The 17,202-nt window shown below is 46.2% G+C and overlaps 1 protein-coding gene across 2 annotated transcripts in view; it reads left to right on the forward strand.

The window, feature by feature from the left end:
* Positions 1–5,951: 5,951 nt before the first annotated feature.
* The window catches only part of TAMM41 (TAM41 mitochondrial translocator assembly and maintenance homolog), a 34,824-nt gene continuing 23,573 nt past the window's right edge, over positions 5,952–17,202 (forward strand). The window contains exons 1-3 of one of the 2 annotated variants that reach the window (XM_077276591.1): positions 5,952–6,037; positions 7,380–7,630; positions 11,933–12,112. In XM_077276591.1, coding sequence (XP_077132706.1) covers positions 7,493–7,630; positions 11,933–12,112 — 318 coding nt within the window. In that variant the 5' untranslated portion in view covers positions 5,952–6,037; positions 7,380–7,492. Of the gene's footprint in view, positions 6,038–6,451; positions 6,568–7,379; positions 7,631–11,932; positions 12,113–17,202 lie in introns of those variants that run through there. The other variant, XM_077276592.1, reaches the window with a different exon arrangement.

A 17,202-nucleotide genomic window follows, 5' to 3' on the forward strand; every position in this document is an offset into this window, starting at 1 on the left:
CTAAATTGGCAGCCTGATAAATCCCCAGCCAACAGTAAGCCCAAGCCCTGGCAGTATATATTAGCTCACACATACACATAATAGACTGGTCATGTGACTGACAGCTGCCGGATTCCTATATGGTACATTTGTTGCTCTTGTAGTTTGTCAGCTTATTAATCAGATTTTTATTTTTGAAGGATAATACCAGACTTGTGTGTGTTTTAGGGCGAGTTTCGTGTGTCAAGTTGTGTGTGTTGAGTTGCGTGTGGCGACATGCATGTAGCGACTTTTGTGAGATGAGTTTTGTGTGGCGACATGCGTGTAGCAACTTTTTGTGTGTCGAGTTGCATGTGACAGGTTAGTGTAGCAAGTTGTGTGCAGCAAGTTTTGCGCATGGCGAGTTTTGCGCGTGGCGAGTTTTATGTGTGGTGCCTTTTGAGTATGTGCAAGTTTTGTGTGAGGCAACTTTTGCATGTGTTGCAACTTTTGTGCATGTGGCAATTTTTCCGCGTGTGCAAGTTTTGCGTGTGGCGAGTTTTCCATGAGGTGAGTTTTGCACGTGTGGCGAGTTTTGCATGTGGAGAGTTTTGCGCGTGGCGAGTTTTGAGTGGCGACTTTTGTGTTTCAACTTTTATGTGGCGAGGTTGGTGTATGTGTGGTGAAATGTGCGCTGAGGGTGGTATATGTGTTCGAGCACGTGGTAGTGTGTGGCGCATTTTGTGTGTGTGTTCATATCCCCGTGGTGGTGTGGTGATTATCCCATGTCGGGGCCCCACCTTAGCAACTGTACAGTATATACTCTTTGGCGCCATCGCTCTCATTCTTTAAGTCCCCCTTGTTCACATCTGGCAGCTGTTAATTTGCCTCCAACACTTTTCCTTTCATTTTTTCCCCATTATGTAGATAGGGGCAAAATTGTTTGGTGAATTGGAAAGCGCGGGGTTAAAATTTCACCTCACAACATAGCCTATGACGCTCTCGGGGTCCAGACGTGTGACTGTGCAAAATTTTGTGGCTGTAGCTGCGACGGTTCAGATGCCAATCTCGGACATACATACACACAATGTGACAACACACTCCGGGATCGCCTTTGCTGGGGTCAAAGGTCACGTGGTTTGCGCATTGAACTCCGAGGCGTACAGCAGGTTTCGAGTAAGCTGACCTCAGGTCAGGTTTATTGATGTGAAAGCAACAAAACAAAACATAAAAATAAACCCTAGCCTGTCCGGCACTAACTCAACCAATGCGTTACTAAACTAACAACTGGGGGGGCTGCTCCCTCCCAGCTAACATCACACAGTACGTTACAAGGACCAACCATTCATGGAGGTACCTTATGGGAGCTCCTGCTCCAACTGCTGACTCCTTGTCAGTCCTCTGGGGAAGCTGCCTCACGGGAATCCCCAACTTGCCTTTATGGCATAACTTCGTTAGTCCAGACCCTCCGGAGGACTGTAGCTTCCCCAAGTTCCACTGTGCGCGGCTCAGGGATCCGGTCCTCATCCCAGGACCTCCCATGCCAGCACGCGCTTTCCAGGAAGCCTCCTCCCAGGCTTCCAACACAGGAACATACACAGCCCGTACACCGGGCCCTCAGGGAGACCATGTGACCCACACCCTGGCCACACTATGTACCTGTAACCACGCCCACAGTAATGGATCACATGGGCTGGTCATGTGATCCTGACATCACTGCAGGTCCTCATAATCCTGCAAGGAACAAGGTACAGTGAGTGCCCTCACACAGTGGTGAGGAATATGGGTCGCCAGACCCCACATCAAGGGAGACTACTTATAGTACAGAGGACCTCCTCCTCTGCGACACATACCTCCCATTAACCACCATGCCGGACACTGTCTCATAATTACATCCACGCATACAACTGCCATGGATTCTCACGGCCTCAATACGAGTCCGTGCGCATACTGGGGAAACCATGCAGTGCCCCCTACCTGTTACAGGGGTCACTGTATCACAACACACATACATACACACATTCAGCTTTATATATTAGATGAGCCCCCACAAAGTCCCCCTATATACAGTATGACTCCTTCAAATAGCCCCCTATGTATAGTATCAGCCCCCATATAGCCCCTATGTACAGTATGACCTCCTACACAGTCCACATATATACAGTACCAATAAATAGAGTAGCACTCTGTAGTGCTTTAGCATGTAAACAAGAAATATATTACATGTGAATAGCATTACTGCTCTAGAAAACAGGAAAAGTGGAGATACTTAGCATATAATTTGGCCAATTCATGCAGACCCAGCAGCCGACGACAAGGTGATCTCCTGTTGCTGGGAACCTAACCTAACGTGAATCCTCTCCTAGGCAGAAGACTACCTTTATTTGGGTAGGCAGGTTCCTGATGTAATTAAAACTGCCATGTATAGAGATGGCTACTCATCTGTACACATCAGTTTTCTATTTGGTAATGACAGTTAGTCTTTTGTTATTTATACCTATGTAAACAGTATGAGTCCCCACATAGCCCCCTATATACAGTATGAGCCTTACACAGTACCCCAAGACACAGTATAAGCTCCCTACATAGCCTCTATATACAGTGAACCCCACATAATCGACCTATACAGTATGAGCTCCCACATAGCCTCCCCGTACACAATATGAGCCCTCACACAGCCACCTATATACAGTGTGAGCCCCCACATAGCCCCTATATACAGTATGAGCCCCCACATAGCCCCTATATACAGTATGAGCCAAAATATAGCCCCTGTATACGTATGAGGACCCACATAGCCTTATATATACAGTATGAGCCCCACATAGCCCCCTATATACAGTATGAGCCAATATTGTATACAGTATGAGTCCCACATAGCCCTCTATATACAGTATGAGCCCCCACATAGGCTCCTAATATACAATGGGACCCCAAACATAGCCTCTCTATATACAGTATGGGCCCCCACATAGCTCCCGATATAGAGCATGATCTCGGCCAGGTAAGGAGAAATGTTTTTATTTTTTTGTAAAGCCACGGTATGGGGCTGCATTATACACTATGGGGGTGCATTATACCCCTATGGGGCTGCATTATACACTATGGGGGTGCATTATACTATGGGGGTACATTATACTATGGGGCCGCATTATACACTATGTGGGTGCATTATACTATGCGGTGCATAACACTACTATAGGGCTGCATTACACACTATGGGGGTGCATTATACTGGTAATATGTGGTCTGGCCATGGTGTGGCGATATTTGTTCCTTGTATGTGGTATTAATCGGTCACTGTGGTGGTAATATGTGATCTGGTCATGATGCCGTGGTATTTGTCCCTTGTATGTGATATTATTGGTCATTTTAAACATTGAAAAATAAATCAAAATACACCTAAAATTGTATTGTATCTACTATATAATTGTCTAAGGGTCACATCCGTCTTTCTGTCTGTCCTTCTGTCTGTCATGAATATTCTTTGGTTGTGGCCTCTGTCTGTCATGGAAATCCAAGTCGCTGATTGGTCGTGGCAAAATGCCCATGACCATTGCCACGACCAATCAGCGACGGCCATAGTCTGGCAGCGAAATGGCCGCTGCTTTACCGCCCTGCAGTCAGCGCTGAGCGCTCACACAGGGTTAATGCCAGCGTTAACGGACCGCGGTGCAACGCACTCCGTTAACGCAGCTATTAACCCTGTGTGACCAACTTTTTCCTATTGATGCTGCATATGCAGCATCAATAGTAAAAAGATCTAATGTTACAAATAATAATAATTAAAAAAAAACCACGTTATTCTCACCTTCCGACGTCGCGTTCTGTCCTTGGCAGTGCAAGCGGCAGGTTTCGGTGCCAAGGATGCTACGCGAGAAGGACCTGCCATGACGTCACGGTCATGTGACCGCAACATCATCACAGGTCCTCATACCAACCCTGGGACCGGAAGCTGCCGCGTGCACCGCACACAGGCGCCAGGACTTCAAAGGGCCTTCGGAAGGTGAGTATATGTTTATTTTTTATTTTAAGTCTGTTTTAACCACGCATATAGTGCCCACATTGCTATATACTACGTGGGCTGTGTTACATACTGCGTGGGCTCTGTTATATACTACATCTCTGTGCTATATACTATGTAGCTAGGCAATATACAACGTGACTGTGCAATATACAATGTGACTGTCCAATATACTTCGTGGCTGTGTTATATACTACGTAGCTGTGCAATATACTATGTGGCTGTGTCGGTTTTGTTATATACTACGTCGACTGTGCAATATACTACGTGGCTCTGTTATATACTACGTGGCTGTGCAATATACTACTTAGCTATGCAATATACTACGTGCCTCTACAATATACTATGTGGCTATGTTATATACTACGTGGCTCTGCTATATACTACGTCGCTGACCAATATACTGCATAGCTGTGCAATGGAATGAGAAAAGAATTCCAGCTCAACGAGGTAGTGAAAAGTAAAAAACTTTGATACTTTATTCACTTCATATGAGAAGCAGAGGATAAAACATTAGCACAATAGTAGTAAAAACACTATCTACGCGTTTCAGGTGACACAGCACCCTTAGTCATGAAGCTGTGCAATACACTACGTAGCTGTGCAATACACTACGTGACTGTGTTATATACTACGTGGCTGTGCAATATACTTCGTGCCTGTGCAATATACTACGTGGCTCTACAATATACTATGTGGCTCTGCTATATACTACGTGGCTGACCAATATACTACGTGCCTGTGCAATACACTACGTGGCTATGTTATATACTATGTCGGTTGTGTTATATACTACGTCACTGTGCAATATAGTACGTAGCCTGTGCTATATACTACCTACATATTCTAGAATACCTGATACGTTAGAAACAGGCCACCATCTAGTATCTTAACAAATGTTTAATAAGTTACAGTGCAGTAGAACCCGGCGAAAAGAGTCTACCTTGTCGTGGTGGTGGATTACAAAATCTTTTGGCCAAAATAAAAGCTGCTGGCTATATGTGTGATCTGGTGATGGGGATTGTAAGGGTATGTGCATACGCTGCGGATTCCATTTTGGATTTTCTGCGGATTTCACCTGTGTTTTTACACCTGCGGATTCCGATTATGGAATAGGTGTAAAACGCTGCGGAATCCGCACAAAGAGTTGACATGCTGCGGAAAAGAAACCAATGCCTTTCCGCGTGGAATTTTCTGCAGCATGTGCAGAGTGGATTTTTTTGTTTGTTTTTTTGGATTTGGTTTTCCATATGTTTACATGCTACTGCAAACCGCATGGAAAACTGCTGCGGATCCGCGCTGCCAAATCCACAACGTGTGCACATAGCCTTAATGTGTGACTGGGGAGAAGTGGAGTTTTTCCAAGAGAGCGGTGGGACTGTGGACGGTTCGAGGGGTGGAGGTGGAGTTTCAAGGGGGCTCCGAAAACGTGGCCGGTATGGAGCCCCGACATTCCTAGTGGCGGCCCTGTATATAACATAAAATACATTTACGTTTCTGGATGTAACGTGAAAAAAAGCGGAAAAGTTCAGGGGGTATGAATACTTTTTCAATACTCTGTAATATATTTTTATAGCTCCTAATAAATAGGATTTGACTTTCAGAGCGGAAATAAAATCCAATTAATACACCATGAACTTATGAACAATGAATTTGAGGGAGATATGAGCCAAGCATAGTAACACACACACGCCGGTGCCGCATTACATCCTGTCAGTCACATACAGCTGTGGTAGGTTTGTTATAGCCTTATGGTACACATTGCTCCTAGTCACTGACTGCAGAGATAGTGTATTACATATTATTTTCACTCTTCCATATGTGTGAACAGAACAGATCCATAACCTGGTAACCTGGTAACCTGGTAACCTGGTAACCTGGTAATGTGTGTGCCATACATACCATATGTGTGTAGCTACAGTATATTATGTAGTATACAGTCTCCAGGGTAAAATACAAGCTCAGGCCTGACTAATCACACCAGAGCGCGCATGAGCCAATAGCAAGAGACGTAAGACCTAACCAATCAACGAGTGCGTTTCACAGAACCCGGAAGTAAGTGTACCTGAGTGCAGAATGGCTGCAGAACTCTGTGCACGTCAGTGTATAGGACTGCGTGTGGCGTGCAGGAGGTCAGTGTATAGGACTGCGTGTGGCGTGCAGGAGGTCAGTGTATAGGACGTCAGTGTATAGGACTGTGTGTGGTGTGCAGGAGGTCAGTGTATAGGACTGCGTGGTGTGCAGGAGGTCCGTGTATAGGACTGTGTGGTATGCAGGAGGTCAGTGTATAGGACTGTGTGTGGTGTGCAGGAGGTCAGTGTATAGGACTGCGTGTGGTGTGCAGGAGGTCAGTGTATAGGACTGCGTGTGGCGTGCAGGAGGTCAGTGTATAGGACTGCGTGTGGTGTGTAGGAGGTCCGTGTATAGGACTGCGTGTGGTGTGTAGGAGGTCCGTGTATAGGACTGTGTCTGGTGTGCAGGAGGTCAGTGTATAGGACTGCGTGTGGTGTGCAGGAGGTCAGTGTATAGGACTGCGTGTGGTGTGCAGGAGGTCAGTGTATAGGACTGTGTGTGGCGTGCAGGAGGTCAGTGTATAGGACTGCGTGTGGCGTGCAGGAGGTCAGTGTATAGGACTGCGTGTGGCGTGCAGGAGGTCAGTGTATAGGACTGCGTGTGGCGTGCAGGAGGTCAGTGTATAGGACTGCGTGTGGCGTGCAGGAGGTCAGTGTATAGGACTGCGTGTGGCGTGCAGGAGGTCAGTGTATAGGACTGCGTGTGGCGTGCAGGAGGTCAGTGTATAGGACTGCGTGTGGCGTGCAGGAGGTCAGTGTATAGGACTGCGTGTGGCGTGCAGGAGGTCAGTGTATAGGACTGCGTGTGGCGTGCAGGAGGTCAGTGTATAGGACTGCGTGTGGCGTGCAGGAGGTCAGTGTATAGGACTGCGTGTGGCGTGCAGGAGGTCAGTGTATAGGACGTCAGTGTATAGGACTGTGTGTGGTGTGCAGGAGGTCAGTGTATAGGACTGCGTGGTGTGCAGGAGGTCAGTGTATAGGACTGCGTGGTGTGCAGGAGGTCAGTGTATAGGACTGTGTGTGGTGTGCAGGAGGTCAGTGTATAGGACTGTGTGTGGTGTGCAGGAGGTCAGTGTATAGGACTGCGTGTGGTGTGCTGGAGGTCAGTGTATATATAGGACTGCGTGCGGGGCGGTGTGTATATATAGGACTGCGTGGGGCGGTGTGTGTATATATAGGACTGCGTGGGGCGTGTGGGGCGGTGTATATATAGGACTGCGTGGGGCGGTGTGTATATATAGGACTGCGTGGGGCGTGTGGGGCGGTGTGTATATATAGGACTGCGTGGGGCGTGCTGGGCCGCACTGACATTGCTCTATTCACAGGACTGTGTGCTGTCTGGCTGTACTCGCATTCCCTGCAGTGTCGGTGCAGTGTTTGCAGCCTTACGATGTGTTGGCGTCAGTAGTGCACTGTATGAGGCTGCCGCTCACAGGTCATGGCTCTGCCAGCTCTCCAGGGCACCGGGTACCAGTTCCGTAGGATCCTGAGTAATTTCCCCCAGGATATCAGCCTCGCCTTCGCCTATGGATCTGCAGTCTTCAAGCAGATTGGGGCATCACAGACCAATGCGACGGTAAGAGGGTGAAATAGCTAATAATGCAGATTATTGTACAGTCTGGGATATTCTCACATTATGCGGATATATTTTTGGCTCTCCTCCTTCCCAGAGCCATAACTTTTTTTATTTTTCCGTCAATATGGCCATGTGAGGGCTTATTTTTCGCGGGACGAGTTGTAATTTTGAACTACATCATTGGTTTTATCATGTCATGTGCTAGAAAACGGGAAAAAAATTCCAAGTGCAGTGAACTTGCAAAAAAGTTCACTAAATACTTAAACTGACCTGCTATTGTGATTCTCCAGGTCATTACGAGTTCATAGACATCAAATATGTCTAGGTTATTTTTTATCTAAGTGGTAAAAAAAAACTTTGCTAAAAAAATAAATAAAACAATTGCGCCATTTTCCGATACCCGTAGCGTTTCCATTTTCGTGATCTTGGGTTGGGTGAGGGCTTATTTTTTGCGTGCCGAGCTGACGTTTTTAATGATACCATTTTGATGCAGATACGTTCTTTTGATAGCCCGTTATTGCATTTTAATGCAGTGTCGTAGCGATCAAAAAACTTAATTCTGGCTTTTCAAATTTTTTTTCTCGCTACTCCGTTTAGCTACCAGGTTAATCTTTTGTTTGTTTGTTTTTTTTATTGATCAGGCGATTCTGAGCGTGGAGATACCAAATATGCGTAGGTTTGATTTTTTTTTTTAATTGTTTTATTTTGAATAGGGCGAAAGGGGGGTGATTTAAACTTTTATATTTTTTTTTTTTTTTCATATTTTTTTAAAACAATTTTTTTTTTTTTTTTACTTTTGCCATTCTTCAATAGCCTCCATTGGAGGCTAGAAACCGGCATATCCTGATCGGCTCTGCTACATAGGAGCGATGCTCAGATCGCTCCTATGTAGTAGAATTGCTGCATTGCTATGAGCGCAGACCACAGGGTGGCGCTCAGAGCTATCCGGAATCAACAACCATAGAGGTCTTCAATAGACCTCTGGTTGTCATGCCGGCGCATCGCTGACTGCCGATCACGTGACGGGGGTCAGCGATGCGCGCATTTCCGTCCCAATTGCCGGAAGCGGTAGTTAATGCCGCTGTCAGTGTTTGACAGTGGCATTTAACTAGTTAATAGCAGCGGGTGGATCACGATTCCACCCGCCGCTATTGCAGGCACATGTCAGCTGTACAAAACAGCTGGCATGTCCCGGCTTTGATGCGAGCTCACCGCCGGAGCCCGCATCATAGCGAGGGTTCTGTCCTCGAACGTACTATCCCATCCGAGGTGAAAAAGGGGTTAAAGGGAACCTGTTATCAGGATTTTGCTCAGTAACCTACACAGTGTCAGGTCGGCGCCGTTATACTGATTAAAATAATACCTTGGTTGATGAAATCCATCTTATGGTTGTGGTTTAATCTTTATTTGCACCCGAGCATGCTTGGATAACACCTTATCTGAGCACGTTCACTCATCACTCTTTACTGCCCATTACCTACGTTACTGGCTGAACATGTTCAGTGCTTTGAAGCTCTTTCCTGTAGAGCTTGTAAGCTCTCATCCAAAGTAGGCCGGATGGCTAGAGCGGGCAGGTTAGCTCTTGATCCCTGCCTGCTTCTCCGATGCTGCAGAGGAAAACCTGCCTCCTATAGTGCCATTGCAGAGCGCACAATTCGGGTCAGTGGTGCAGCCATGTCACTGCTCCGGACTGTCAATCATTCAGGAATCCGGGAGGGTGGGGAGTGGTGCGCTGTTGTTCACGAAGATCAGAACAGCTTCTTGGGTATTGCAGTGATGGCCACATTCGGATTAGCCCAGGAGACTGGAGCTGCCACAGTTCAGTCTGCGGATCCATGAAGCGAATCCTTGGATTTCTGCCTTAGATTCCAGTGCAAATATACAGGTGCTTCTCACAAAATTAGAATATCATCAGAAAGTTAATTTATTTCAGTTCTTCAATACAAAAATTGAAACTCATATATTATATAGTCATTATAGAGTGATCTATTCCAAGTGTTTATTTCTGTTAATGTTGATGATTATGGCTTAAAGACTTTTGGGTTTTCATTGGCTGTATCTCAGTAAATTAGAATACTTTATAACACCAGCTTGAAAATGATTTTAAAATCCAAAATGTTGGCCTACTGAAATGTATGATCAGTAAATGCACTCAGTACCTGGTCAGGGCTCCTTTTGCATCGATTACTGCATCAATGCGGCGTGGCATGGAGGCGATCAGCCTGTGGCACTGCTGAGATGTTATGGAAGCCCAGGTTGCTTTGATAGCAGCCTTCAGCTCATTGCATTGTTGGGTCTGGTGTCTCTCATCTTCCTCTTGACAATACTCCATAGATTCTCTATGGGGTTAAGGTCAGGCAAGTTTGCTGCCAATCAAGCACAGTGATACTGTTGTTTGTAAGGCTACTTTCACACTTCCGTTATTTTGTGTCCGTCGTAGTGCAGCAAAATGACGGATAGACGGACGTCATGAAAACAGTGAAAAAAGTGTGCGATGCATCCAGTGTAATGACGGATGCGTCGTCCACAAATTCCAGGAAAATAAATGTCCGAGGATGAGAGAGAGAGATCGATCTTTTTCCCGGACTTGAAAATCCTTCCGGGCATGCTCAGAGGGGAAAAACTGGATCCATTGCTGGATTCCAGTGTGTGACGGTCAGCGACGGATCCTGCGTCCATAGGCTTCCATTCTAGTGAACGACGTATGACGCAGGATCCGTCGCTACACGTTTTCCCGACGCAGACAAAAAACGTTACATTGAACGTTTTTTCCAGACGGTCCGCCAAAACACGACAGATCTGTCGCATGACGGATGTGATGTGTGGCCATCCGTCGTGATCCGTCGCTAATACAAGTCTATGGGAAAATGCAGGATCCTGCAAATTTCCTGGATTCCTGCATTCTCAAGAATCGACGGATTGTGACGGGAGCTGAAAGACGGAAGTGTGAAAGTAGCCTAAACCAGGTATTGGTACTTTTGGCCGTGTGGACAGGTGCCAAGTCCTGCTGGAGAATGAAATTTCCATCTCCAAAAAGCTTGTTGGCAGAGGGAAGCATGAAGTGCTCTAAAATTTCCTGGTAGACGGCTGCGCTGGCTTTGGTCTTGATAAAACACAGTGGACCTACACCAGCAGATGACATGGCTCCCCAAACCATCACTGATTGTGGAAACTTCACACTAGACCTCCAGCAGCTTGGATTGTGGCCTCTCCACTCTTCCTCCAGACTCTGGGACCTTGATTTCCAAATGAAATGCAAAATGTACTTTCATCTGAAACAACACCTTGGACCAGTGAGCAACAATCCAGTTCTTTTCCTCCTTGGCCCAGGTATAAAGCTTCTGGCGTTGTCTATTGGTCATGAGTGGCTGACACAAGGAATGTGACACTTGTAGCCCATGTCCTGGATACGTCTGTGTGTGGTGGCTCTTGAAGCAATGACTCCAGCAGCAGTCCACTCCTTGTAAGTCATCCCCACATTTTTTAATGGCCTTTTCTTAACAATTCTTTCAAGGCTGCAGTTTTCCTGGTTGATTGTGCACCTTTTTCTACCACATGTTTTCCGTCCACTCAACTGTCCATTAATGAGCTTGGATACAGCAGTCTGTGAACAGACAGCTTCTTTAGCAATGACCTTTTGTGGCTTCCCCTCCTTGTGGAGTGTCAGTGACTGCCTTCTGGACATCTGTCAAGTCAGCAGTCCTCCCAGTGATTGTGGACCTACTGAAACAGACTAAGGGACCCTTTTAAATGCTTAGGAAGCCTTTGTAGGTGTTTTTTGTTAATTATTCTAATTTACTGAGATAATTACTTGGGTTTTCAGTGGCTGTAAGCCATAATCATCAACAGGATCAGAAATAAACACGTGAAATAGATCACTCTGTAATGACTATAGAATGAGTTTCACTTTTTGTACTGAAGAACTGGAATAAACTTTTTGATGATCTTCTTCTAATTTAGTGAGAATCACTTGTATATCTTTTTTGTTCCACATGTGAACATACCCTAACAGTCCACTTTTTTTCCTGCAATATTCTGTAAAACACTGCCGGACACAGACTGAAAAGGGCCCCTGTTGAAGAACACTATATGGGCCCTTAGCAACCCAAGAGCTCCTAAAAATGCTTAAAAATGGGCCCCCTTACCTCTTGGGCCCCTGTGCGGCCACGCAGGTTGCACCAATGATATGTCCGCCCCTGCCGTAAAAGAAACATAAACGGAATATCCCATGGTATGAAGAATATGACATTTTATACTTCTCCATACTTATAATAATGACTCTGGTGATTTGTTTCTCCCTAGAATATGGTGGACTTCGTGTTTGCCGTTGATGACCCCGTCACGTGGCATACGATGAACCTGATGCAGAACCGAAGTCACTACTCCGCGCTGAAATATCTGGGACCAAAGAAAATTAGTAACATACAGGACAAGTATGGCGCTGGGGTCTATTATAACACGCTGGTGCCGTGTGATGGGAAGGTGCGTGTACTGTGTGATACTGCTCTTAGGCCACATTCATACGTTCAGCATTTGGTCAGTATTTTCCATTAGTATTTGTAAGCCAAAGCCAGGAGTGGGTGATAAATGCAGAAATGGTGACGTGTTTCTATTATATTTTTCCTCTGATTGTTCCACTCCTGATTTTGCCTTACAAATACTGAGGTAATATACTCAACGTGTGAATGTGGCCTCTAATCACATTAGAGGTGAGATAAAGAATTGGATATTGATGTGCGATTTGTAAAAGACACTAAGGGTGTCTGCGATGACACTATGGTGGCTGAGAAGGACCAAATCCAAGCAAAGTGGATGAGACTATCTAGAGGGAAGAAGTCATTGTAACGTTACTAAGGCTAATTCAATCCATACTGTTTTTTCACTGCTTTCAGCATCCTCGTCTCCAGCGATGATGTTTGCACCCAGACGTGGTGACGGCTAAAACATTATTACTGGAAGCCAGTGTGCAGAAACCGGTGACGAATCGGCAAGATAATATCGCTTCCCCGGCTGAAGGTTTTTTTTTTTTTTTGTTTTTTTTTAAATTGAGCTGTACTCACCCTCCCCTGATTCAGTGCCAAGTCTCCATCATTGCTCCCAATGTCTTATTGGCTGCAGCGCTGTCAACGCTACCGACAATCAGCGAGCTCATTGGTTGATTGCTTGAGCTGTTGAGCTCAGTGATTTGGCTGTTGGCTTGACATCAGCGCTGCAGACAATAAGAAGCCGGGAGCAGTGTGAGACACTCTGCACTGAACCTGGGGAGGGTGAGTAAAGCCCTATGTGTTTGGTATTTTTTTATGTCAGCTAAAGGAAAGGTGTTTTAATATCAGACACCAGAGCCTCGAAATATATTTAGACCTCCTATATTAAATACCAGACCTCTAATTAATTGCAGACCGAGACCAAATTATATTACCGTATATACTCGAGTATAAGCCGACCCGAGTATAAGCCGACCCCCCTAATTTTGCCACAAAAAACTGGGAAAACTTATTGACTCGAGTATAAGCCTAGGGTGGAAAATACAGCAGCTACCGGTGAATTTCAAAAATAAAAATAGATGCTCCATACCGTTCATTATTGCCCCAAAGGAGGTTCCATATAAAGCTGTGCTGTTGTGAACTCTATTTTTGGGCTCCCTCTAGTGGTCACAAGCGGTACTGTGTAGTGTTGTCTTTCTGCAGGTTGGCTTCATCACCTGGTTCGTTATCCTTGGTTGGTTTCCTATTTAGCTCACCTGGATACTCAGTTCCTTGCCTGCTATCAATGTATTCAGTGCTCTTCAGATTCCTGGTGACTACCTTGCTCCCAGTCTCTCCAAGACAAGCTAAGTTTTTGTTTGTTCAGTTTCTGATTATCAGCGTTCATCATGTTTTTGTCCAGCTTGTTAAAATGTGATTTCTTACTTGCTGGTTGCTCTAGGGGACTGAGTTTCTCCCCTCACACCGTTAGTTGGTGTGGGGGTTCTTGAAATCTCAGTGTGGATATTTTGTAAGGGTTTTTTACTGACCGCATAGACCCCTTTTCTATTTTCTGCTATCTAGAATTAGTGGGCCTCTTTTGCTGAATCTGCTTTCACCCCTGTGTATGTGCCTTCCTCTTACCTCACCGTTATTATCTGTTGGGGGCTTCTATATCTTTTGGGGATTATTTCTCTGGAGGCAAGAGAGGTCTTTCTTTCTCTCTAGGGGTAGTTAGTTCCTCAGGCTGGCTCGAGACGTCTAGGATTTTAGACACGTTCACCGGCTGCCTCTAGTGTGGTTGGATAGGTTCAGTTTTGCGGTCAGTCCAGTTTTCCACCTCCCTAGAGCTTGTCCTATGTTTAGTCACCTTGCTGGAGTAATTTGTGATCCTCAACCACTAAGGATCATAACAGTATAGCAGGCCAAAAAAGTGTTTTATGCATCACAGAAGTGGGATTTTTGGTACCAGAGATTTGGTGGCTAGGTCCTTCTGGTGGCCTTCCTTGTCGCGGGATGTGCGTTCCTTTGTGCAGTCTTGTGGGATTTGTGCTCGGGCTAAGCCTTGCTGTTCTCGTGCCAGCGGTTTGCTTTTGCCTTTGCCTGTCCCGAAAAGGCCTTGGACGCACATTTCCATGGATTTTATTTCGGATCTGCCAGTATCTCAGAAAATGCCTGTCATCTGGGTGGTGTGTGATCGTTTTTCCAAGATGGTCCATTTGGTGCCCTTGCCTAAGTTGCCTTCTTCCTCCGATTTGGTTCCTCTATTTTTTCAGAATGTGGTTCGCTTGCACGGCATTCCTGAAAATATTGTGCCTGACAGAGGATCCCAGTTTGTGTCCAGGTTTTGGCGAACTTTTTGTGCTAAGATGGGCATTGATTTGTCTTTTTCGTCGGCCTTCCATCCTCAGACTAATGGCCAAACCGAGCGAACTAATCAGACGTTGGAGACTTATTTGAGATGTTTTGTTTCCGCTGATCAGGATGATTGGGTGACTTTTTTGCCATTGGCTGAGTTCGCCCTTAATAATCGGGCTAGTTCTGCTACCTTGGTTTCACCTTTTTTCTGCAATTCTGGTTTCCATCCTCGTTTTTCCTCGGGTCAGGTTGAGTCTTCTGACTGTCCTGGGGTGGATTCTGTGGTGGATAGGTTGCAGCAGATTTGGAACCATGTGGTGGACAATCTGAAATTGTCACAGGAGAAGGCTCAGCGCTTTGCCAACCGCCGCCGCGGTGTGGGTCCCCGACTTCGTGTTGGGGATTTGGTGTGGCTGTCTTCTCGGTATGTTCCTATGAAGGTTTCATCTCCTAAGTTTAAGCCTCGCTTCATCGGTCCTTATAAGATCTTGGAAATCCTTAACCCGGTGTCTTTTCGTTTGGATCTCCCGGCATCGTTTGCCATCCATAATGTGTTCCATAGGTCTTTGTTGCGGAGGTATGTGGTACCTGTGGTTCCTTCTGTTGAGCCTCCTGCTCCGGTGCTGGTCGAGGGCGAATTGGAGTACGTGGTGGAGAAGATTTGGGATTCTCGTATCTCTAGACGGAGACTTCAGTATCTGGTTAAGTGGAAGGGCTATGGTCAGGAGGATAATTCCTGGGTTGTCGCCTCTGATGTTCATGCGGCCGATTTGGTTCGTGCCTTCCACGCAGCTCGTCCTGATCGCCCTGGGGGTCTTGATGAGGGTTCGGTGACCCCTCCTCAAGGGGGGGGTACTGTTGTGAACTCTAGTTTTGGGCTCCCTCTAGTGGTTACAAGCGGTACTGTGTAGTGTTGTCTTTCTGCAGGTTGGCTTCATCACCTGGTTCGTTATCCTTGGTTGGTTCCCTATTTAGCTCACCTGGATACTCAGTTCCTTGCCTGCTATCAATGTATTCAGTGCTCTTCAGATTCCTGGTGACTACCTTGCTCCCAGTCTCTCCAAGACAAGCTAAGTTTTTGTTTGTTCAGTTTCTGATTATCAGCGTTCATCATGTTTTTTGTCCAGCTTGTTAAAATGTGATTTCTTACTTGCTGGTTGCTCTAGGGGACTGAGTTTCTCCCCTCACACCGTTAGTTGGTGTGGGGGTTCTTGAAATCTCAGTGTGGATATTTTGTAAGGGTTTTTTACTTACCGCACAGACCCCTTTTCTATTTTCTGCTATCTAGTATCAGTGGGCCTCTTTTGCTGAATCTGTTTTCACCCCTGTGTATGTGCCTTCCTCTTACCTCACCGTTATCTGTTGGGGGCTTCTATATCTTTTGGGGATTATTTCTCTGGAGGCAAGAGGTCTTTCTTTCTCTCTAGGGGTTGTTAGTTCCTCAGGCTGGCTCGAGACGTCTAGGATTTTAGACACGTTCACCGGCTGCCTCTAGTGTGGTTGGATAGGTTCAGTTTTGCGGTCAGTCCAGTTTTCCACCTCCCTAGAGCTTGTCCTATGTTTAGTCACCTTGCTGGAGTAATTTGTGATCCTCAACCACTAAGGATCATAACACTGTGCCATATATAATGCTCCATACCGTTGATTATTGCCCCATAGATGCTCCATATATAGCTGTGCCTTATAGAATGCTCTGCACCGTTCATTATGGCCCCATAGATGCTCCTTATAAAGCTGTGCCAATGCTCTGCACCATTCATTATGGTCCCATAGATGCCCCATATATAATGCTCTGCACCGTTGCCCCATAGATGTGCCATATAAATCTGTGCCATATATAAAGCTGCTGCTGCAATAAAAAAAAAAAACACATACTCACCTCACTTGCTTGCAGCTCCTCAGCGTCCCGTCCCTCTGCACTGACTGATCAGGCAGAGGGCGGCGCGCACACTATATGCGTCATCGCGCCCTCTGACCTGAACAGTCAGAGCCAGAGGACGGGAAGACGGAGCGGCGCCCGGCGGTTGGAACGTGGACAGGTGAATATAAAATACTCGCCTAGTCCCGGCGCTCCTGGCGCTCCCCCTGCCTGTCACACTGTCTTCGGGTGCCGCAGCTCTTCCTCTGTCAGCGGTCACTGGCACCGCTGATTATTGAAATGAATTTGCGGCTCCACCCCAATGGGAGTGGAGTCCATATTCATTTCTCTAATGAGCGGTCCCACGTGACCGCTGAACAGGGGAAGAGCTGCGGCACCCGAAGACAGTGTGACAGGCAGGGGGAGCGCCAGGAGCGCCGGGACTAGGTAAGTAAGCGACACGCTCTCTCCCCCTCACCCGCCGACCGTGACTCGAGTATAAGCCGAGAGGGGCACTTTCACCTCAAAAATTTGGGCTGAAAATCTCGGCTTATACTCGAGTATATACGGTATTTATATATAAAAACAGTCCTGACCCAGTAAAGTATTTACACCCAACTTTGGGTAACAGCGTCAATCATTGTCTGGATGTGTATATGTGCAACATCATGACGGCACACAGAGCCGACCTATTTATTGGATTAAACCAATGGAAAAATTTAAAAAAATGGTAATTATTCAGGTATGAGTAGCTCCCCTCCTTCATATCCAAGGTAAAACATTTCTGGGTAAGTGGATGATGTTATGGTGTCCGAAAAGGACCACATCTGCGCTAGTTGGCGCTGTCTGTAAAGATGAGAAAGAAAATAAGTGCACCCCATAACATTGACTGA

The sequence above is a fragment of the Ranitomeya variabilis genome, chromosome 8 (assembly GCF_051348905.1).
Source record: "Ranitomeya variabilis isolate aRanVar5 chromosome 8, aRanVar5.hap1, whole genome shotgun sequence".
NCBI classification, from domain to species: domain Eukaryota; kingdom Metazoa; phylum Chordata; class Amphibia; order Anura; family Dendrobatidae; genus Ranitomeya; species Ranitomeya variabilis.